General features: G+C 47.8%; 2 protein-coding genes across 4 annotated transcripts; one reads left to right on the plus strand and one right to left on the minus strand.

The window, feature by feature from the left end:
- The first annotated feature begins 2,038 nt into the window (after positions 1-2,038).
- LOC149356826 (uncharacterized) lies at positions 2,039-8,910 on the plus strand. 3 transcript variants are annotated; one of them, XM_089584340.1, is made up of 11 exons: positions 2,039-2,690; positions 2,755-2,808; positions 2,866-2,964; positions 3,073-3,129; positions 4,824-4,994; positions 5,248-5,376; positions 5,907-5,966; positions 6,153-6,218; positions 7,453-7,503; positions 7,858-8,581; positions 8,642-8,910. In XM_089584340.1, exons 6-11 carry the CDS (start codon positions 5,263-5,265, stop codon positions 8,860-8,862), a joined length of 1,236 nt encoding a protein of 411 aa, XP_089440466.1. In that variant the 5' UTR covers positions 2,039-2,690; positions 2,755-2,808; positions 2,866-2,964; positions 3,073-3,129; positions 4,824-4,994; positions 5,248-5,262; the 3' UTR covers positions 8,863-8,910. The 3 variants fall into 3 exon arrangements, with proteins under 3 accessions (XP_089440466.1, XP_089440465.1, XP_089440467.1); XM_089584339.1 differs by having other exon boundaries at positions 7,858-8,910; XM_089584341.1 differs by lacking the exons at positions 4,824-4,994; positions 5,248-5,376; positions 5,907-5,966; ... (2 more) ...; positions 7,858-8,581; positions 8,642-8,910 and adding an exon at positions 3,745-4,510.
- Positions 8,911-10,137: 1,227 nt separating this feature from the next.
- On the minus strand, positions 10,138-14,247 carry LOC149356827 (uncharacterized). The gene is made up of 4 exons (XM_089575374.1): positions 14,237-14,247; positions 11,559-12,256; positions 10,909-11,244; positions 10,138-10,250 (listed from the first exon to the last, which is right to left on the minus strand). Exons 1-4 carry the CDS (start codon positions 14,245-14,247, stop codon positions 10,138-10,140), a joined length of 1,158 nt encoding a protein of 385 aa, XP_089431500.1.
- Positions 14,248-15,662: the final 1,415 nt, after the last annotated feature.

The following is a 15,662-nucleotide window of genomic DNA, read 5'->3' on the forward strand; positions in this document are numbered from 1 at the left end:
CTCGAGGTTGGTTACAAAGGTAACCGTCCGGTTGGTGCTAACCATGAAAGAAGACCGTGTGGCAGGTGCGGAACAATCCCCGACCAGAGGTTGGTTTCCATAGAAGAAAGAGCCTTTAGGGAGAGAATAGGAAAGCTTTACCGGAGGGTGGTTAACGTGGTAGGACAAAGGTATGGCGAGAGAGTAAGTCGCAGAAGTTGACTGGTTGGCACGGGAGGGACCCGGAGGGTAGTTACCCTGGAAGTAGCAGGAGGAGGGTTTACCGTGGAAGGAGGACGGTTTGGAGCCAGCATAGAAGTGCGTAGCCGGTTGGCGGTCACCACGGCTCCTATCCGGAGTGTAGCGTGGTTCCTTTGCGGCAGCTGGTGAGAAACGCGCCATCCGAGGAGAGGGTCCCCAGTAAAGCAGTGCGCCTAGAGCAGCTGACTAGGGCAGAGAGCTAGGCGGAAAGGGAGTGTATGAGGAAAACAAAATAGAGCGATATAAAACTATAAAGATACTCAGTCGCTCTCATATTCTCTGGGTCAACAAGTCGTAATCGATAAATCCCTTAACAGCTGTAACCGAATCTCGAGTCACGCAGTGGTAACCGTTATGTCAATTTTTTTTCGTGGTTGTGGCGTTGGAGACATGGGCCTCAGGAGGCGAGATCGGATCCCGTAGCGTTTTAATGTAGGCGAAGTGCAAAAGAAGCCCGCGTGTCAAGAGACGCTATCGCACGTTAAAAGATCTCAGGCAGTAGAAATTATTCCGGGGCCTTCTACTACGGCACATCTTTCTCGGTTCCTCCTTTCACTCCCTCCATGGTTCCATCTCTCATCGTGTGTTTGAGGTGTCCAGTAGGATGTGAGCCAGTTGCTGTGACTTCCCTTCTCTTAGTTATGGTTTTCGTCATATGACGGTGATATGGTTGAAATCAGCTTCTTGAGGTGTTGTTGAGAAGTTCTGGTAGGAGGGCCGATATTGTGACGGAACTGAAAAAAACAGTAGGTGTCTCACTCAGTACCTGGGCGAACTTTTCCCGCTGGGGCGCAGGACTACATAAAGGAGAGGACAAGTACACACAACGTCGTAAAATTAGCAACTGACTGCCCCACTCCGACGCAGCGCGAAAGGTTCTTTACCAAAGAAATTCAACACCAACGATCCTGCGTACAAAATTTGCCGTCTCACTCAGGCTAGAACAGTGAAATAAAAGCAAAGATGCGTTGAGCAAACGAGGGTGTTAGAAAAAAATGCAGGTGCAGCCACACTACACGCGGCTTAGGTCGGCCAATTTCCCTTTAGCCACCTGCTTTTCGTACTTCCGCAACTTGATGAAACTGGTATACCCGACATCATAATTTCAATATAAAACACAGCTAAATAGTACAACTTTAGTAAGATAATAGCGCTCTTTTAAGCCAAATCTTTTCCCACAAGAGATTGGTTACCATGGCGAGTGAGTGGAGCAAATATCAACATTGCCCATGCAAAAAAAAATCGCACGCATTCAGTGGCATTCTTGCGGCATGTTCGCGTTAGCAGCCTTGGTGCAATAAAGCGGCCGCGGTGTTCTCTTCCTTCTCTGTTCTCTATCCTACGGCCGGTGCACTCTCACTCCGTAATGATTTCCATCTTTCTCTCGGGAACTTTTGAAGTGAGCGGACATGTTTTGCTTGCGCTCCTGCCCTTGTTCGCCCTACTCGTCGCGGCAGTCACCTCCCAGCAGTCGGCGCTCCCGGACGAATGCGTCACTCGCTCCGCGGCGAATACGCACACGCTCGCCCGCGTCGCCTCACCCCCCAGCCGCTATAGTTCGCGCCTGCTGCCCTTTCCACGGCTCTTCGTGAGTGCTGTCGGGGAATGTGGGGTAGTTTTCCTGTGCCTGGAGCCGTGGATTACCCCCGTGACCAACTGATGCGCTGCCCGACGCCGAGCCTGCTGCGGGTGAAAGCCACTACCTTCCCGGTCCTTCCTGATGTGCCCGCGTGATCACCCCGAGAACGCCTGCACCCTGGAGCGCCTGCAGGAGCCTCAGCCTGCACCCCAACCAAAGAAGGTGTAGAGAACATTGTTAACCTTTTGCGCGCGTTAAAGTTACAGAACGAGCAGACCCTTTGCTGTCTTGACGTGTTTTTCGGCGCTCCGGCAGCCTTCTCTGCGCTATACACCTTTTCAACACGGGGAGCGCCATCTTCCAGTCAAAAGCCTCAAACCAGGCGGCAAGAGGCCAAGCGTAACTTGCTGGCGGCGAGAGTAACGCACCACTCAATGTTGCCCGTTCTGTCTGGACTGCACGGGAAGCTGGCATGTCGCTACGAGCCACGGGTACGAGTGCTTGTATTGCGAGTGTGCGTGATTGTTTTCCGCTGTGATTGCCTCTAGTTGCGATGTCGGACAGCTACCAAGCTTCCTCTGGACAGCACTGCGCGGTTTACGGCTGCACAAACAGCCAGAAAAAAGGAAATGCGGCAAGGAAAGCGCTTTGCGCAGCTCATCGCGTTGTTCAAGAAGACTGTGGATGCAATATGTTTCAGTTACACAGATTTCCGGCGGACCCTGGCTTAAGGCAGCGCTGGATTGCCTCAGTCAATCGGAAGAATTTTGTCCCTTCAGAGTCCTCGCGCGTATGTTCATTTCATTTTGTTGACGGGAAAAGGACTGAGATCAATCCAGTACCAATGCTTAGGCTCGGATATAAAAGAAAGGTAAGGCGTATGCAAGGAATGCAGAATGAGTGCCTCGCTGAGCACCATAAATCTTACGTTGCAGGTTGTCAAAGGAAGGCGGCGCATAATAAAGCACGATCCTGTTGCGCCGAGAAAGGTTTGTAAAGACAATGCGTGCTGAGCGAGGCATACGTAACAGGACGTTTGTTTTCAGCGAGCAAGGAAAAGTCTTCCTGTGGTACCGACTTCCCCGCCAGCCGTGCCGGATGCAGCAAATAGTTCGCCCACAAAACATTCGCCAATCCCAACAGAGGTAAGGCCACCGTATGGCTTGTTTTCGGCCGGTCTTTTTTTGTGTGTGTGTTGTGCAAAAGGGAGCTGTGATCCAGTTACCTGACAGATCTTTGTCGCGCGTTTGCAGCCTGTCACATATTCCAATACTGCGTTGCAAGTGCTTTGCGATGCCGCCATGGTAACGGTAAGATTTCTTTTCTCTTTTTTGAAGTTTAGTTCACCATTCTGCCTGAAACCGCCGGCAACTTTTGCAAGGCTTTCGGCGCCGATTCAGAGGCTTGCAACTCCCTACTGAATCGTTCGTCGAGATGCGACGACCACTGGTCTGGTGCGGCGATGAAATAGCAGCAAAAAAGATCGATCTTTTAGGATTCTTTAACGAAATACCGCGCCGCGGTGGCTCAGTGGTTACGGCGCTCGGCTACTGGCCCGAAAGACGCGGTTTCGATCCCGGCCGCGGCGGCCGAATTTCGATGGAGGCGGAATTCTAGAGGCCCGTGTGCTGTACGATGTCAGTGCACGTTAAAGAACCCCAGGTGGTCGAAATTTCCCTCATAGCCTGAGTTGCTTTGGGACGTTAAACCCCGATAAACAAAACCATCTTTAACGAAATTGATGTCCTGCGTTTGTACTCAAAGGTACGCAGCCTTGTCTATGACGCTCGAGCGATTTCCTTAGTCGCGAATAATTTGAGATATTGTGACGGACTAGAAGACGACGAAGCGGGCAGTGGCATGGGCAGGAGCGCTCGTGCTAGGCTCGCAGACATTAAATCATATCATCGCCATCGGTCATGCAGTCCTTTCTTCATCGCTTGCCGTCACGTAACATTTGGTGGAGGTGCTGGGTGCCTTCTTCATCCCGGTCCCGGAGCTTAGGAGCCTGCTGTACACCGAGGTCTTCTGTGGAGAGCTCACGGCTTCGCACCTCCCGGCGCTTCCCCAGCCTGCCAGGTATGCCCCGACGCCGCCGCTCTTCACCGCCCCACCCCAAGCCCCGACCAGAAGACACGACGACACAACGACCGCCGCAACTGCCCTGTGATCCCACTCACCGCCCACATGAGAACCCACATGAGACCCTAGAAGACCCAACGACCTACGACCCCATTGAACCGAGACCGCCGCCACTGACCAGAGAACCCATTGACCACCGACACTCACACGAGAAACAAGTACCCCAGCCCCTGCCGTTGGGTGTGTCTACGGGCCTCGACGTTGACTTCCAGAAACCGGTGGCTCCTCAGTCTTCGTGGACCTGGCTTCACCCGCTCATCATCTCTTTCATCGTCACGGCAAGCCCTTCATCTTCTCTTCTCTGTTCATATGTTCTGCCACGCCCATCGTCACGTCCTGCTTGTCATCGTCTGTGGCATTCTTCTAGTTCGCGCGATCGGGACGATCGCTTCGTGGCCCCTAGTCATGTGACGGACTAGAAGACGACGAAGCGGGCAGTGGCATGGGCAGGAGCGCTCGTGCTAGGCTCGCAGACATTAAATCATATCATCGCCATCGGTCATGCAGTCCTTTCTTCATCGCTTGCCGTCACGTAACAATATTTTCTTTCAGACCCTGCATTTTGCCTTCACCACTGGTTTAATTACGCAGCAGCACCTGATCTTAAGGACTGCTCGCAAAAACCACTGCATTCGTTAAACTTATGCATCTTGCCCGCCGGTCTCGGTTGTAGCGCCTTAGCAAGGATGTTCACGTTTAACTAGTTCCTCACTTCAGAAGAAGCAAGGAAGTTAGTGAATAGGTTTCTTTTCCGACTGTCAGCAATAAATTTTTTAACATATGAATTCCAAAAAAAATTTCTGGTATTCTTGGGAAAATATACTGTTTCAAGAATTAAATTTGGCCCCAATAATCCTTGCAGGCCTTGCAGGACAAATTCACAGCGGAGTCTCAAGAAGCTCGAGGACTTTTGGACTTTGATGTGGTGAATGAATAGTTGCCTCAACTTACGAATAGCAATGAATCCTTGCAAACATTGCAAGAGGAAATAACAATTCAATCTCAGCAAACTCATGATCTGGACTCTGATGTGGTGAGTGAACAGCTGCAGTGGCTTCTGTGGCACACTTTCCTAATGAGCATGCTATATTTCTAACAATTGTTTCAGATAAGGCAAAATTCACAAGGCATCTGTGCAATCTGCAGATTTCAGTGCATGTTACACACCCTCAGGTGGTCCAAATTAAACATAACCATCTGCATTGACTTCCCGCATAGCCCATGTGTCACTTTCAAGCATTAAACCACACTGTTTGATCAAGTGAAAAAACAATCATTTATTTCAGGCAACAGAGACAGGAATGGAGGACACCGCCAGTGCTAGGCCCAATGAGTCATTGCAGGCATCCCAAGACAACAGCAAAGTACTCATAACAATTCAACCTCAGCAAACTCAAGAAATGGAGTGTAATGTGGTGAGTGAACAGTTGACAAGCTAACAGGCTTTTGATGCAATGGCTTCGATGCAGTGGTACACTTTCCTAATGAGAATTCTATATTCATAAGGAATTGTTCAGCTGAGGCAAAATTCACAATGCACCTATGCAGTGTTCTGGCTTCAGTGCATGTTACAGACCATCAGGTGGTGCAAGTCAGTCATAACAATCCACAATGACTTCCCCATAACCCGTGTGTCACATTGAGACATTATACTGCACTATTTAATTAAGAAGAGGTAAAATGATTGATTTCAGGCAGTACAGTCAGGAATAGAAGATTCTGGCAGCATCAGCAGCAAGAGAAACATCTATGTGCTGCAAGCAGATGTAGTGTGTAGAATATCAGTCACTCAAGCTTTGTTAGGCGTTTTCATTGTTCCCTGATTCTAACAAGCAACACATACCCAATGTTTTGGGAAAATGCTAAATATGTAATTATGCTGAAGCAAATTGCCTATTTTGGTTATACATTACCACAGCACACTGTTTCATTTCAAACAATGCAGACTGTGGAGCCCACCACCTTGTGTGATGAGGAAAAATGCCAGATGCAAACTACAGAGACGGTAAGTGTGCTGATTAGTGGTGGCATTTTCGCGCATCCTTCTAACCCCCATCAAGACTACGTTATAAATCTTTTATGCTGTTCATTTGTGTTCAGTAAGTGTTTAGTTTAGTTTAGACAAGTTTTAGTTCAGCCTTATAGATTTGCAATGACTATTCAGTTTTCCATCTGGTGTTTTTTTGTGCAGTCCACACAGACATCTGTGCTTGGCACTCAAGGTTCAGGAGGCTACGCATGGGAGTGCGCCGACATGGTAAGTGGAGCAACAGATGCTTTTAAAACTTCAATGGAATTTTTCAGTACTTTTCTACGTTTTCATTTGCAGTTGCATATGTGCGGACCATATATGCAGCCATGTATGATCGAATTCCTGAGTGTGCACTAATGAATTGCTGTTTATTAGACTGTACCACCTCATCCCAATATAAATTGCAGCACAGGCCTTCTAGATCACCATAATGATGCCGCAAGTTGGTCAGGATTGTACTGTCGTACGCCTCAAATAAGGTGATGTACACTCGCCGTCAAAAGTAAATGTAAGGCGACGTAGTCAAAAAAATGTAATTTCTTTAAATTTAAAGCATAATGGTTCATGCTTGTTGGTGCACAGTGCAATTTGCAAAATCAAAATTAGGCTGCACATATGTATTCAAGGATGCATGAATTAAGGGGCCAGTGATTAAATTTTTTTCATGAATATTGCCTTCCATTTACTTTTGACGGCACTTGTACATCACCTTTTTCATTGTTGCAACTGAGAAAAAAAAACATTCACTGCTGTTTGAGGCATTGCAGGCTGCAAATATCACTGATTTGTTCATGACTCAAGCTGTCGGCTTATTCATACAGCATGTAAAGTAGCAATTGCATCATTTGTGTAAACCATTGGGATGGCTCTGAAATATGGCCAAGGCAGTACAAGCATGCTAGCTGTATTTGGCACCACCACCTTAGTGCATTGCTGGTTATGTGCAGAACGAGATTTGTGAAAAAGCATCTGCCTCGCATTCAGGAGGTACCATGTTCGATCCCTGGTTCCGCTGGGCAACCACCGGTTTCTAATGAGTACAAGGCTTCCCCCGGCCCGGTGCTTGGCTCTCCTGGAGTGAAATGCTTGGGAAAAGGGGCCATAAACAAAAAAAGGGGGGCACATAATGGGCTTTCTGCCGCGCGAGGCGGACTTATTGTTGTCTGATTGCGGAACGGATCACTGTCTCGTTGGCGTAACTATTTGGGACCTATGACCCCTTTCCCAAGCATTTCACCCCAAGCGTCATAGCAGTGATGCTTGCATGCAGCTCCATTTCCTAAATCTGCCGATACTGGTGGGCCACGGGGGCATGGATATAAGAGTATTGTGGCTATATTTTAGCGTTAACATTTCCTCTGCAGAGTAAAAAGTGCCTGTAATAGCTGTTGCTTCTGTCAGGCTAATGAGTGTTGCTTGGAGAATACACTGAACATTCAAGTGGTACTGCTTCTTTTAGGCAACGCAGACTCCAGCTGGTACAAGCTCTGACCCATGTTCTAAGGAAGACGTAAGTGTGCTTCACATTCACTTCTATACAGTTTACAGAAGTGATCAAGGAACCAAGCAGGTGTAGTGTGTTGCTGCATGCATATTTTATGCATGAAAGGTACTATGTCAAATGTTAAAATCATGCTCTTCTTATTTCAATTGTGGAAGGCATTGTCCAACTCAGAATTTATAAACAGCCTGTCAAAGCTTAGGTCACATAAAAGCTCCAAAACTGAACATATCCAGCCTCATCCATGTTGCTAAGTGATGTTACAATGCAGATGCATGCTTACACTGCAAGCCAAAATGGCCCTTGCCATGAGCAATGTAGTATTGTTTTGTCTTGCAAGCTATTTTTCATGTTTTCTTGCAGGTGTCAACAAACAATGACCATACCTATGCTCAAAGGCTATCAGACTGTGCAGAATTTGCTCAGAGAAACTCATTCGTAAAGTCATTGTCAGGGGATGATATTACTTTTTACACCGGTCTGCCCTGGCCAGCTTTTAGTAAACTTGCCAAAGTAGCCCATGCACTCATGAATAAGGCAAGCAGGCTGTCAGCAGAGGACCTGCTGTTGATGAGTCTCAAGAGGCTTCGCCTTGGCCTTTTATATGGCCATTTGGCACGTATTTTCAAAGTGTCTATTGCATGTGTCTGCAATTATATGTCTCTCAAGCTTGATATCCTATACAAAATAATGCAGAGATCAGTTGTTTGGCTGCCAAGAAAAGATATTAGGAATTGCATGCCAATGTCGTTCATTGAGAATGGCTATGAAAAAACCACTTGCATATTGGACTGTACAGAAGTGCCTCTGCAACGACCAAAAAAACTAAGGGCCAGAGCTCAAACTTATAGTTCCTACAAGGCGCGAAATACAGTCAAGTTCCTTGTAGCCATTGCTCCAAATGGGTGCATTATGTTTATCTCGAAAGCTTATGGTGGGCGTGTTTCTGATAAATTCATCTCACGAGACAGCTGCATTGGGGATTATCTTGTGCCTGGAGATGAGATTATGGCAGACCGGGGGTTTACCCTTGACGAAGAACTCGAGGTTCAAGGGATACGCCTCAACACACCAGTCTTCACGAAAGGTATGTATTCACTGCTTGTCGTGTGTGGTTCCAAACACAATGTTTTAAATTACTTCACAGGACGGAAACAGCTCACCGAGAAGGAGGTGACAAAGTCACGCCGCATTGCATCTGTGCGCATCCACGTGGAGCGGGCTATCAACCGCATAAAAACATACCGCATACTCAAGCAGGCCCTTCCTATCACCTCCAAGAAGACAATCAGCAAGATTATTTTTGTATGCGCAGGACTGTGTAACTTGAAAGGACATTTGATAAGGCCCCGAAATGAAGTGTGCTAAACACAGACTTCAAGTCTCGAGGTACTGAATAAAAGCCTGCTGAACACAGGATGGTTGGAGTGACTGTTGCTCCAAGGGCTCCATTCAATAATACAATGTGACAAGGAAAAGAAAGCTTTGTTACCAGGCAGTGCTGGCTGTAGCTCAACACACTGCATGCAATTTAGAGAGGACGCACGTTTATTCTTGGCTGCAATGCTTGGAAATTAAGATTGAAACACTACTGCATGTAGCCCTATGTATTCTATAGCATAGTGGCTTTCATCAAAACCAAACCATATCCATGCTGCACTGCAGCTTTCACAATGTATAAAATAGCCTGATTGTTCGCTATATGTATAATACAGTGTACTGGAGTGTTACGAGCCCCCCTAATTAGTAGCGCCAGGAAGAGAGCATAAATGATTCATGCAACAACACACTGGCCACAACTCGATCAAATGTTAGTGATGATAAATCCTGCAAGCAGATCAAGGTACCTGCGAAATGCTAAAAAAGCTGACAGCATAAACATTTTCAGCACTGAGCAGAATCAAAAGAAAAATTTCTAAACAATATTAATGAACATATTCAAATTTCTCACTGAAAAAAGCAATGCAATGTCACAAGTATGAGCTGCACTGTAATACACTGGGAGAGCTGGCAGATGTCTTAACATATTCGAGAAATTAACAGGACACAAATGAGGATAAGATGCAGGCATGTCTTCAATTTAAATTTGTATCCATGTGTGTTTTCCACTGAAAATGCACTACAGAAGTAGACACGAGCCAGATAATGCCCACAGTGTGGACAGCTTCCAGCCAATACCAAAGAAAGGTGCCACAGTCTGTCCAGCAAAGTGTCACCAGACAGAGGATGCTCTGTGTGAGATAACTAGCCATTACTGAACAAATGGGCTCGCGACCATGTTATTAAATCGCTCAGTTAAAGCTAATTTGTCTGCTGGTGACACCATGGTGCAGGAAGGCAATCAACAGACGCTCCGAAAGTGAGGGCAAGCTCCAACAACAGCAACAGAATAACTGATGCAACATGGCAACTAAGAAGCCAGGCAAGTTGCCAACAGGTCAGAATGGTAATGCCAACTACACAGAAAAGGCCTTATTGCCACCATGTGCAAGAATGAAAACCGTGATCGCAGCCCGCTGGCCTATACATTGCAAACTGGCAAAAATGCTGCATACCTAGACTTCATGTACTGTATACAAAAGCAACACTGTAAATGCTTTCACGGCTGTTACGTCCTGCTGTGGTGACCCAGTGGTTGGGGTGCTAGACTGCTGAAGCCAAGGACAAAGGATTGAATTCCAGCCGCAGTTGGTACTTTTCGGAGAAGTGGTCGAAATTTTTGCTCTCTGCTACAGAGTCCCTCATAGCCTGGGCCACTTTGGGATGTTAAACCATATAAATCAACTCACAGCTGTTACATACATCAAAATGGCATTTAGCTAACCTATTCTTATAATCCAGACCAATTAATTACTTATGAATGAATGTTGTACCTTATTTCTCACCAGTTTATATACTACATGCACTGAGGTGGTTACATCGAGCAGATCTCTCTGTATCTTTCAACAACATCTAAGTCCCCATCAGCCTCAAGGTCTGACAGACGAGGTAAGAGTTCAGAGAAGTAAAACTTCTTTAACCTTGCAAAATTTTTCTGAATAAACTCTTGATCAAATGGGACCTCAACAATTACATCCCTCTGTGCACTCCATACATAAAAGAAGCACATGTCCGTTTTGGTGCATAGCATTTGAAGCTGCACTTGAGTGTAGTAGCCATTTGCGCCACTTTCTGCCAGACATAGGCAGCCCGAGCTATCTCTCCGCACATCGTACTTTCCTGCATCAATCAAAGGCATGCAGTCAAGTACATTGGGGCACTTGATTTCTAAAATTGCGTTTTCACTTTCTATAACCCCATCGGGTGATGCAGAAAGCCATGAAAAATCAGGGCTCACAACTGTGCCAGTTTTCCTGATATCGAAACAAGTTTTGCTAACAAACTGACTGAAAGCAACTGGCTCCATCTGCCTACCATGCTTTGTTTCAGCATTTCCCATGAATGTGGGCTTCAGCATTCTCTCGGCTGCCTTCTCACCACTTGTTACGTCCTTCTTTGGCACTTTACTTGCATTTGATGCAGTCAGACGTAGTATCCGGGAGAAGTGCCAAAGTGGAGTGTCCTGGCTTGCAGTCTCAAGCTCCAGTACGCTGGCTCCTTGAGGTGAAAGAGCCACATACTTCTCGTAAAACTCTCTGCATAGCGTGCAGGTATTGTTTACGTGGTCACCATGCGGTGGCCGCCCCACAGGATTTTGTGGAGACGTCACGTGCCTCTCCGGTGCATGAAGGCTCTCATACAGAAGGGTGCCTGCATAAAACAACACTTGCAACATAGGCAACATTGTGGATATTGGCCCTGCATCAACAGTATTTCAAGAACAAGTCACTTCTAACATAACTTGCAAGCTGCACATAATTTTAGTCTGAAAAGCGCTACACTACAGCGAAAAGATACAATAATACACCAGGCTTAATACTGTTTAGTATGCTTCTACTAACCTCCAAATACTACTACCCTCCTATGCTTTTATATTAACACATGCAAACAGACATTATAATTTTAAAAAGCTCGCTAATGTTGTTTTTTGGCAGAAATATAATATGACACATTTTGTGAGGTACCTGGGAGGTTGAAGAGCTCGGCATACGGTGGTTCTTCATGCATCTTCATGATCTCTTCTTTGGTCATAGGTGTGCACCTTGGCTGACGACGTTTTTTGGGGGAGCCACCAACAGTCCCTTTCTGCACTCTGAAACTGATTTCCTCCAGCACAGCAGGCTCCACATTTCGTTTCGTCCCACGATTCCACTGTGCTGCTGTGTCTGTGCACGATGTGCCAGTGAGCCCTTTAGAAACAGCAATCTCGACTTTCCAAAGCACAGCCCCTACGTGGCTGCAGGCTCTGCCTTGGCCAGCCATGCATGTGCAGCCAGCTGTCACTATTTCTCCAGTCTTCTTCACGCATGCCCATGCATTTCTCGGGGCGGCATTTATTGACTGCGAAGGGCACACATCTCCTTTTAAGTAGCACAAATCATCAGAAATTCTATGTGCATATATTCTTCCCACCCAACCACTCTGAACGTAGTTGTAAGATTCCAAGGACCTATAATTTTTCATTGCTTGTAGGTCACAGGCTTTGGAGCTTACAAGGTAATAAAAAATGTCTGGGCTATTGATGGGCGGCCATTCACGCATGTCATCGGACCAGACTGTAATCCCATCAGGATGCTCGTACTTTTTATTGTCTGTAAAAGAAAAGCAGAAAAGGATTTTGGGATATTCATAATTACAAAGCACACTTTTTTGTATACAGTGGCTAAAAAAAGTTTAGAAAGGTGAAATGATTAATCTGAAGAAATGGTAACTTGCGTCGCTGATCTTGTAATCAAGAAACCGTTCACACGACCACTGATGCTGATCATTATACTGAGCCCCCACCTCCCTTCTTGACTGTCAATTTAAGTGTTGCTTCTGTTGCAGATAAAAACTGAAAGCGGAGCCCTTTTTTATTTTACATTTGTGAGACCACAGTGGTTAGGATGGTCGACTACAGTGTTTCAACAAGATGACAGGGCAAGTTGGTACTCATTCATTCATTTTAAAACCAGTCAAAGGACAGAACATAGAAAACAGCACAAGAAGAGGCTCTGCTTTTCTCTGCGTTCAATCTTTTGACTGGTTTTAAAATGAATCGAATACTGTGCTCAAGGACGCGGGATCGAATCCCGGCCGCGGCAGCCTCTTTTCAATGCAGGCGAAAAGCGAGGCGCCCATGTCAGTGCACGTTAAAAAACCTCAGGCTGTAAAAATTTCCGGAGCCCTCAGGTACAGCGTCTCAAACAGCCCGAGTCACTTTGGGACGTTAAACCCCATAAACCTAACCAAACATTTGTATCTCACCGCACCATTAACCTTCCCATGGCCTGACGGTAGGAAGAAAACTTGCTCAAAAGCGAGGCTTTCTTCGCTAGACGGACTGCGATACAGCCCATGTTATCCATGCCATAGCTTTATTAAACTCCAACATAGTCATTCAGTACACCCTTCTAATTACAGCTGAAAGCGACGACACACGTTGATTACCGACACACGTTGATTACCGCTAGCTCATGCTCTCTGCTAGGCTTCAGAATGGCAAGAGAGTTATGTTCTTATTGACATGCATGTCGAAAAATTCAGGGGGCACTTTGGCTCTCTAAAGTGCTGCAAGGCGAAAGCGTTTCCTGACCACTGTTTGTTTACATCGAAATGTAACCGCCGCAGCCGGGATCAAACCCGCGCAGCAGCTGAGCATCCGCGGCAGCTGTATCAATCAAACGAGATGCAGATAATGGTATGGAGTGAACATTTATTGCAACTAAATTGCATAAGCAGTCATCTTACCTCCGATATTAATAAGCCTGGTTGGCTGGGTCCCCGTCGCGCACGACGGTGGAGTGTGAACAGATGGATGCGCAGACGCCATCGAACAATCGCTTACGGTGAACAAAACGGCCCGTTATCCACAAAATCACCAGCGCAAGTCTTCTTCAGAGTATTAGGACACAAAAAAATGCTCGCATAAGCATAGACGCGGATATTTTTTTCTCCCAAAACAAGGCGAAAAGCAACAATCTACACACGAACAACCGCAGACACACGAACGCAACGAGCTTCTTGCAGTCCAATATGGCGTCGCCGCTAGGCGTCGCCCTCGTCCTTGCTTTTCCTACCGGGGATTTAAAAATGGCAGCGCCCCTGGAGGCTTTTTGAAAAGGTCTATAGAGCTACTTTTCGTTTTCCTCGCATTACCACGACCTTAGCGCAGATATAGCACCCCCTGTTCACACAGTAAGTGCAGCCCTACAGCGCTCGTCTCCTTAGTGCTTAAAAACATTAGAGCAGCGTTTTTGTGCACCACTGATTTCACCCTTTCTCTTTCTCAGAGCGAGTCCAGCCCATGTGCAGCGCCTCTCCCTTTCGGCAGCGCCTCTCCAAAGCAGCACCTCTCCGTTTTTTTGGTTTTGTGTTTCGCTTACGCTTGATCGCAGCTTTACTCTGCCGCTGTTATTTCTTTGCTTCTCTTCTCACTTTTTTTCAGCACTTTCTTTGTCTTTATACAGCCGTCCGCAGTGCCCCTGTAGTTTCTTTAAGGCAGCCCATCGGCGCGCTACATCTCTAGCGTTTGGGAACGGGCCGCTCCGTTTTTGCTTTCTCTCAGAGAGCCTCGTGATCTGCGCAACTTCTCCGTGCTCTTGCTAGCGCCTCTCTCTCTTTTTCCCCTCCTCTAACTCCTTTCACCTGCGTTGTCACTCACGGTGCAGACATGCGCGGGCTGCAGTGTTTCTGAGAGTTAAATTCTTGCCCTAACACTAAGTGTCGCGTACCTCAGACTGCAGTGACTCCGGCTCTGCGCTCTCACTCCTTTTCTTTTCAATCGCTAGCAGTCCTGACCTTTTTCTCTTAGTGTGTTTTACTCCACACGTCACTAGCGCAGCGGCGGCTGTCGCGCCGTCAGTCCTCGTTTATAGTTGTTTGTTGTTCGCAGCTGTTTCCACAGATCGTACCTGCCGAAACCAACATGGAAGATGGCTCGGATGGCACGGATTCCATCCCAACCAGCCGGTGTTACCGCACCACACTGGAGAGGGCAGCCAGGCACAGCGCCTGTAGCGTAGAATGCGACCCCCGGTTTTCCTCCGCCCCTTTGAGCTGAGGGTCAGCGCTCTCCTGGAGGAGGCAAACAAGGGTCGGCATCGCCTTCAGACGCGAGATGTCCCACTGTCCCCAACGAGATGTCCCCCCCCCCAACGAGCAGTACCACGGAGCTCGCCTTACAGGAGGCAATCCGCTCTGCCACCCCCTCGGGATCAAGGGAGTCCTCGTGCGATTTCTTGGTGTCGAACCCTTTGCCGCGCCCTGGCCCCCGACGGCAGCCCAAGAAGAAGAGGAGCTCTAAACCAAAACGCCCTGGCCCTTCCCCCCGCCCCTTAGCCAGAGGATGCAGCTGCATGGAGCTGCAGGATCTCCTGCAGCAATGGTAAGTAGCTCTTTGGCCAGCTGCGTAACACCCGCTATTTCCGACAAAGTTGCCCTCGAAGAGGCAGTCACTGATCCCCACCCAAAGGCCCTGGGAACGGCGGCGCCCACCAACAATCCAACGGCTCCAGCCAGCCTCTCATCCGAGTCCCACCCAGGCGGGAACCATATGGCAGGTGAGAAGCCAATGGACACACAGTGAAGTACATTGGACAACCTCCTGCGCATGGTCAGCCAATAGCTTCAAGCCACCGCACCACTACTCAGCAGTTACTCGCCGCCAGTCAGTCACCTGACACTCCCAGGAGATCCATCCCAAAAGGACTCTGGACAGGCATTGGCAGGAGTCCAATCTGCACAGAGAGTGAGTACCCATGCCGACTCGCCCACTAATCCTGAGCACTCCAGCGCAGGTGAAGGGGACGACAGCAATCCAGGTGGCTGGATAAAAGTCAAGTGCAAGGCCAGGCGTCCAGCTTCCCGCAGATGTCCAAGGCTGACAACGGTCCTTTTCCGCCGCTTACATTGGGCTGTCCTCTCGAGGACATGGCCATGGAGGACTACAGCGCCTTCCTACACAGCCAACCTGGAATCCTGGAGGTACGGATGAACAGGAAGCGCAACATCATCGCAGCAGACGACTCCACCAATGCATCCTGGGACCAGCTGCTGGCTTCACCTCCTTCCTCTCCGCTCTGGTCCAG

Source organism: Amblyomma mixtum, chromosome 3, assembly GCF_055824585.1.
Source record: "Amblyomma mixtum isolate Tamu chromosome 3, ASM5582458v1, whole genome shotgun sequence".
In the NCBI taxonomy this organism is placed as follows: Eukaryota; Metazoa; Arthropoda; class Arachnida; order Ixodida; family Ixodidae; genus Amblyomma; species Amblyomma mixtum.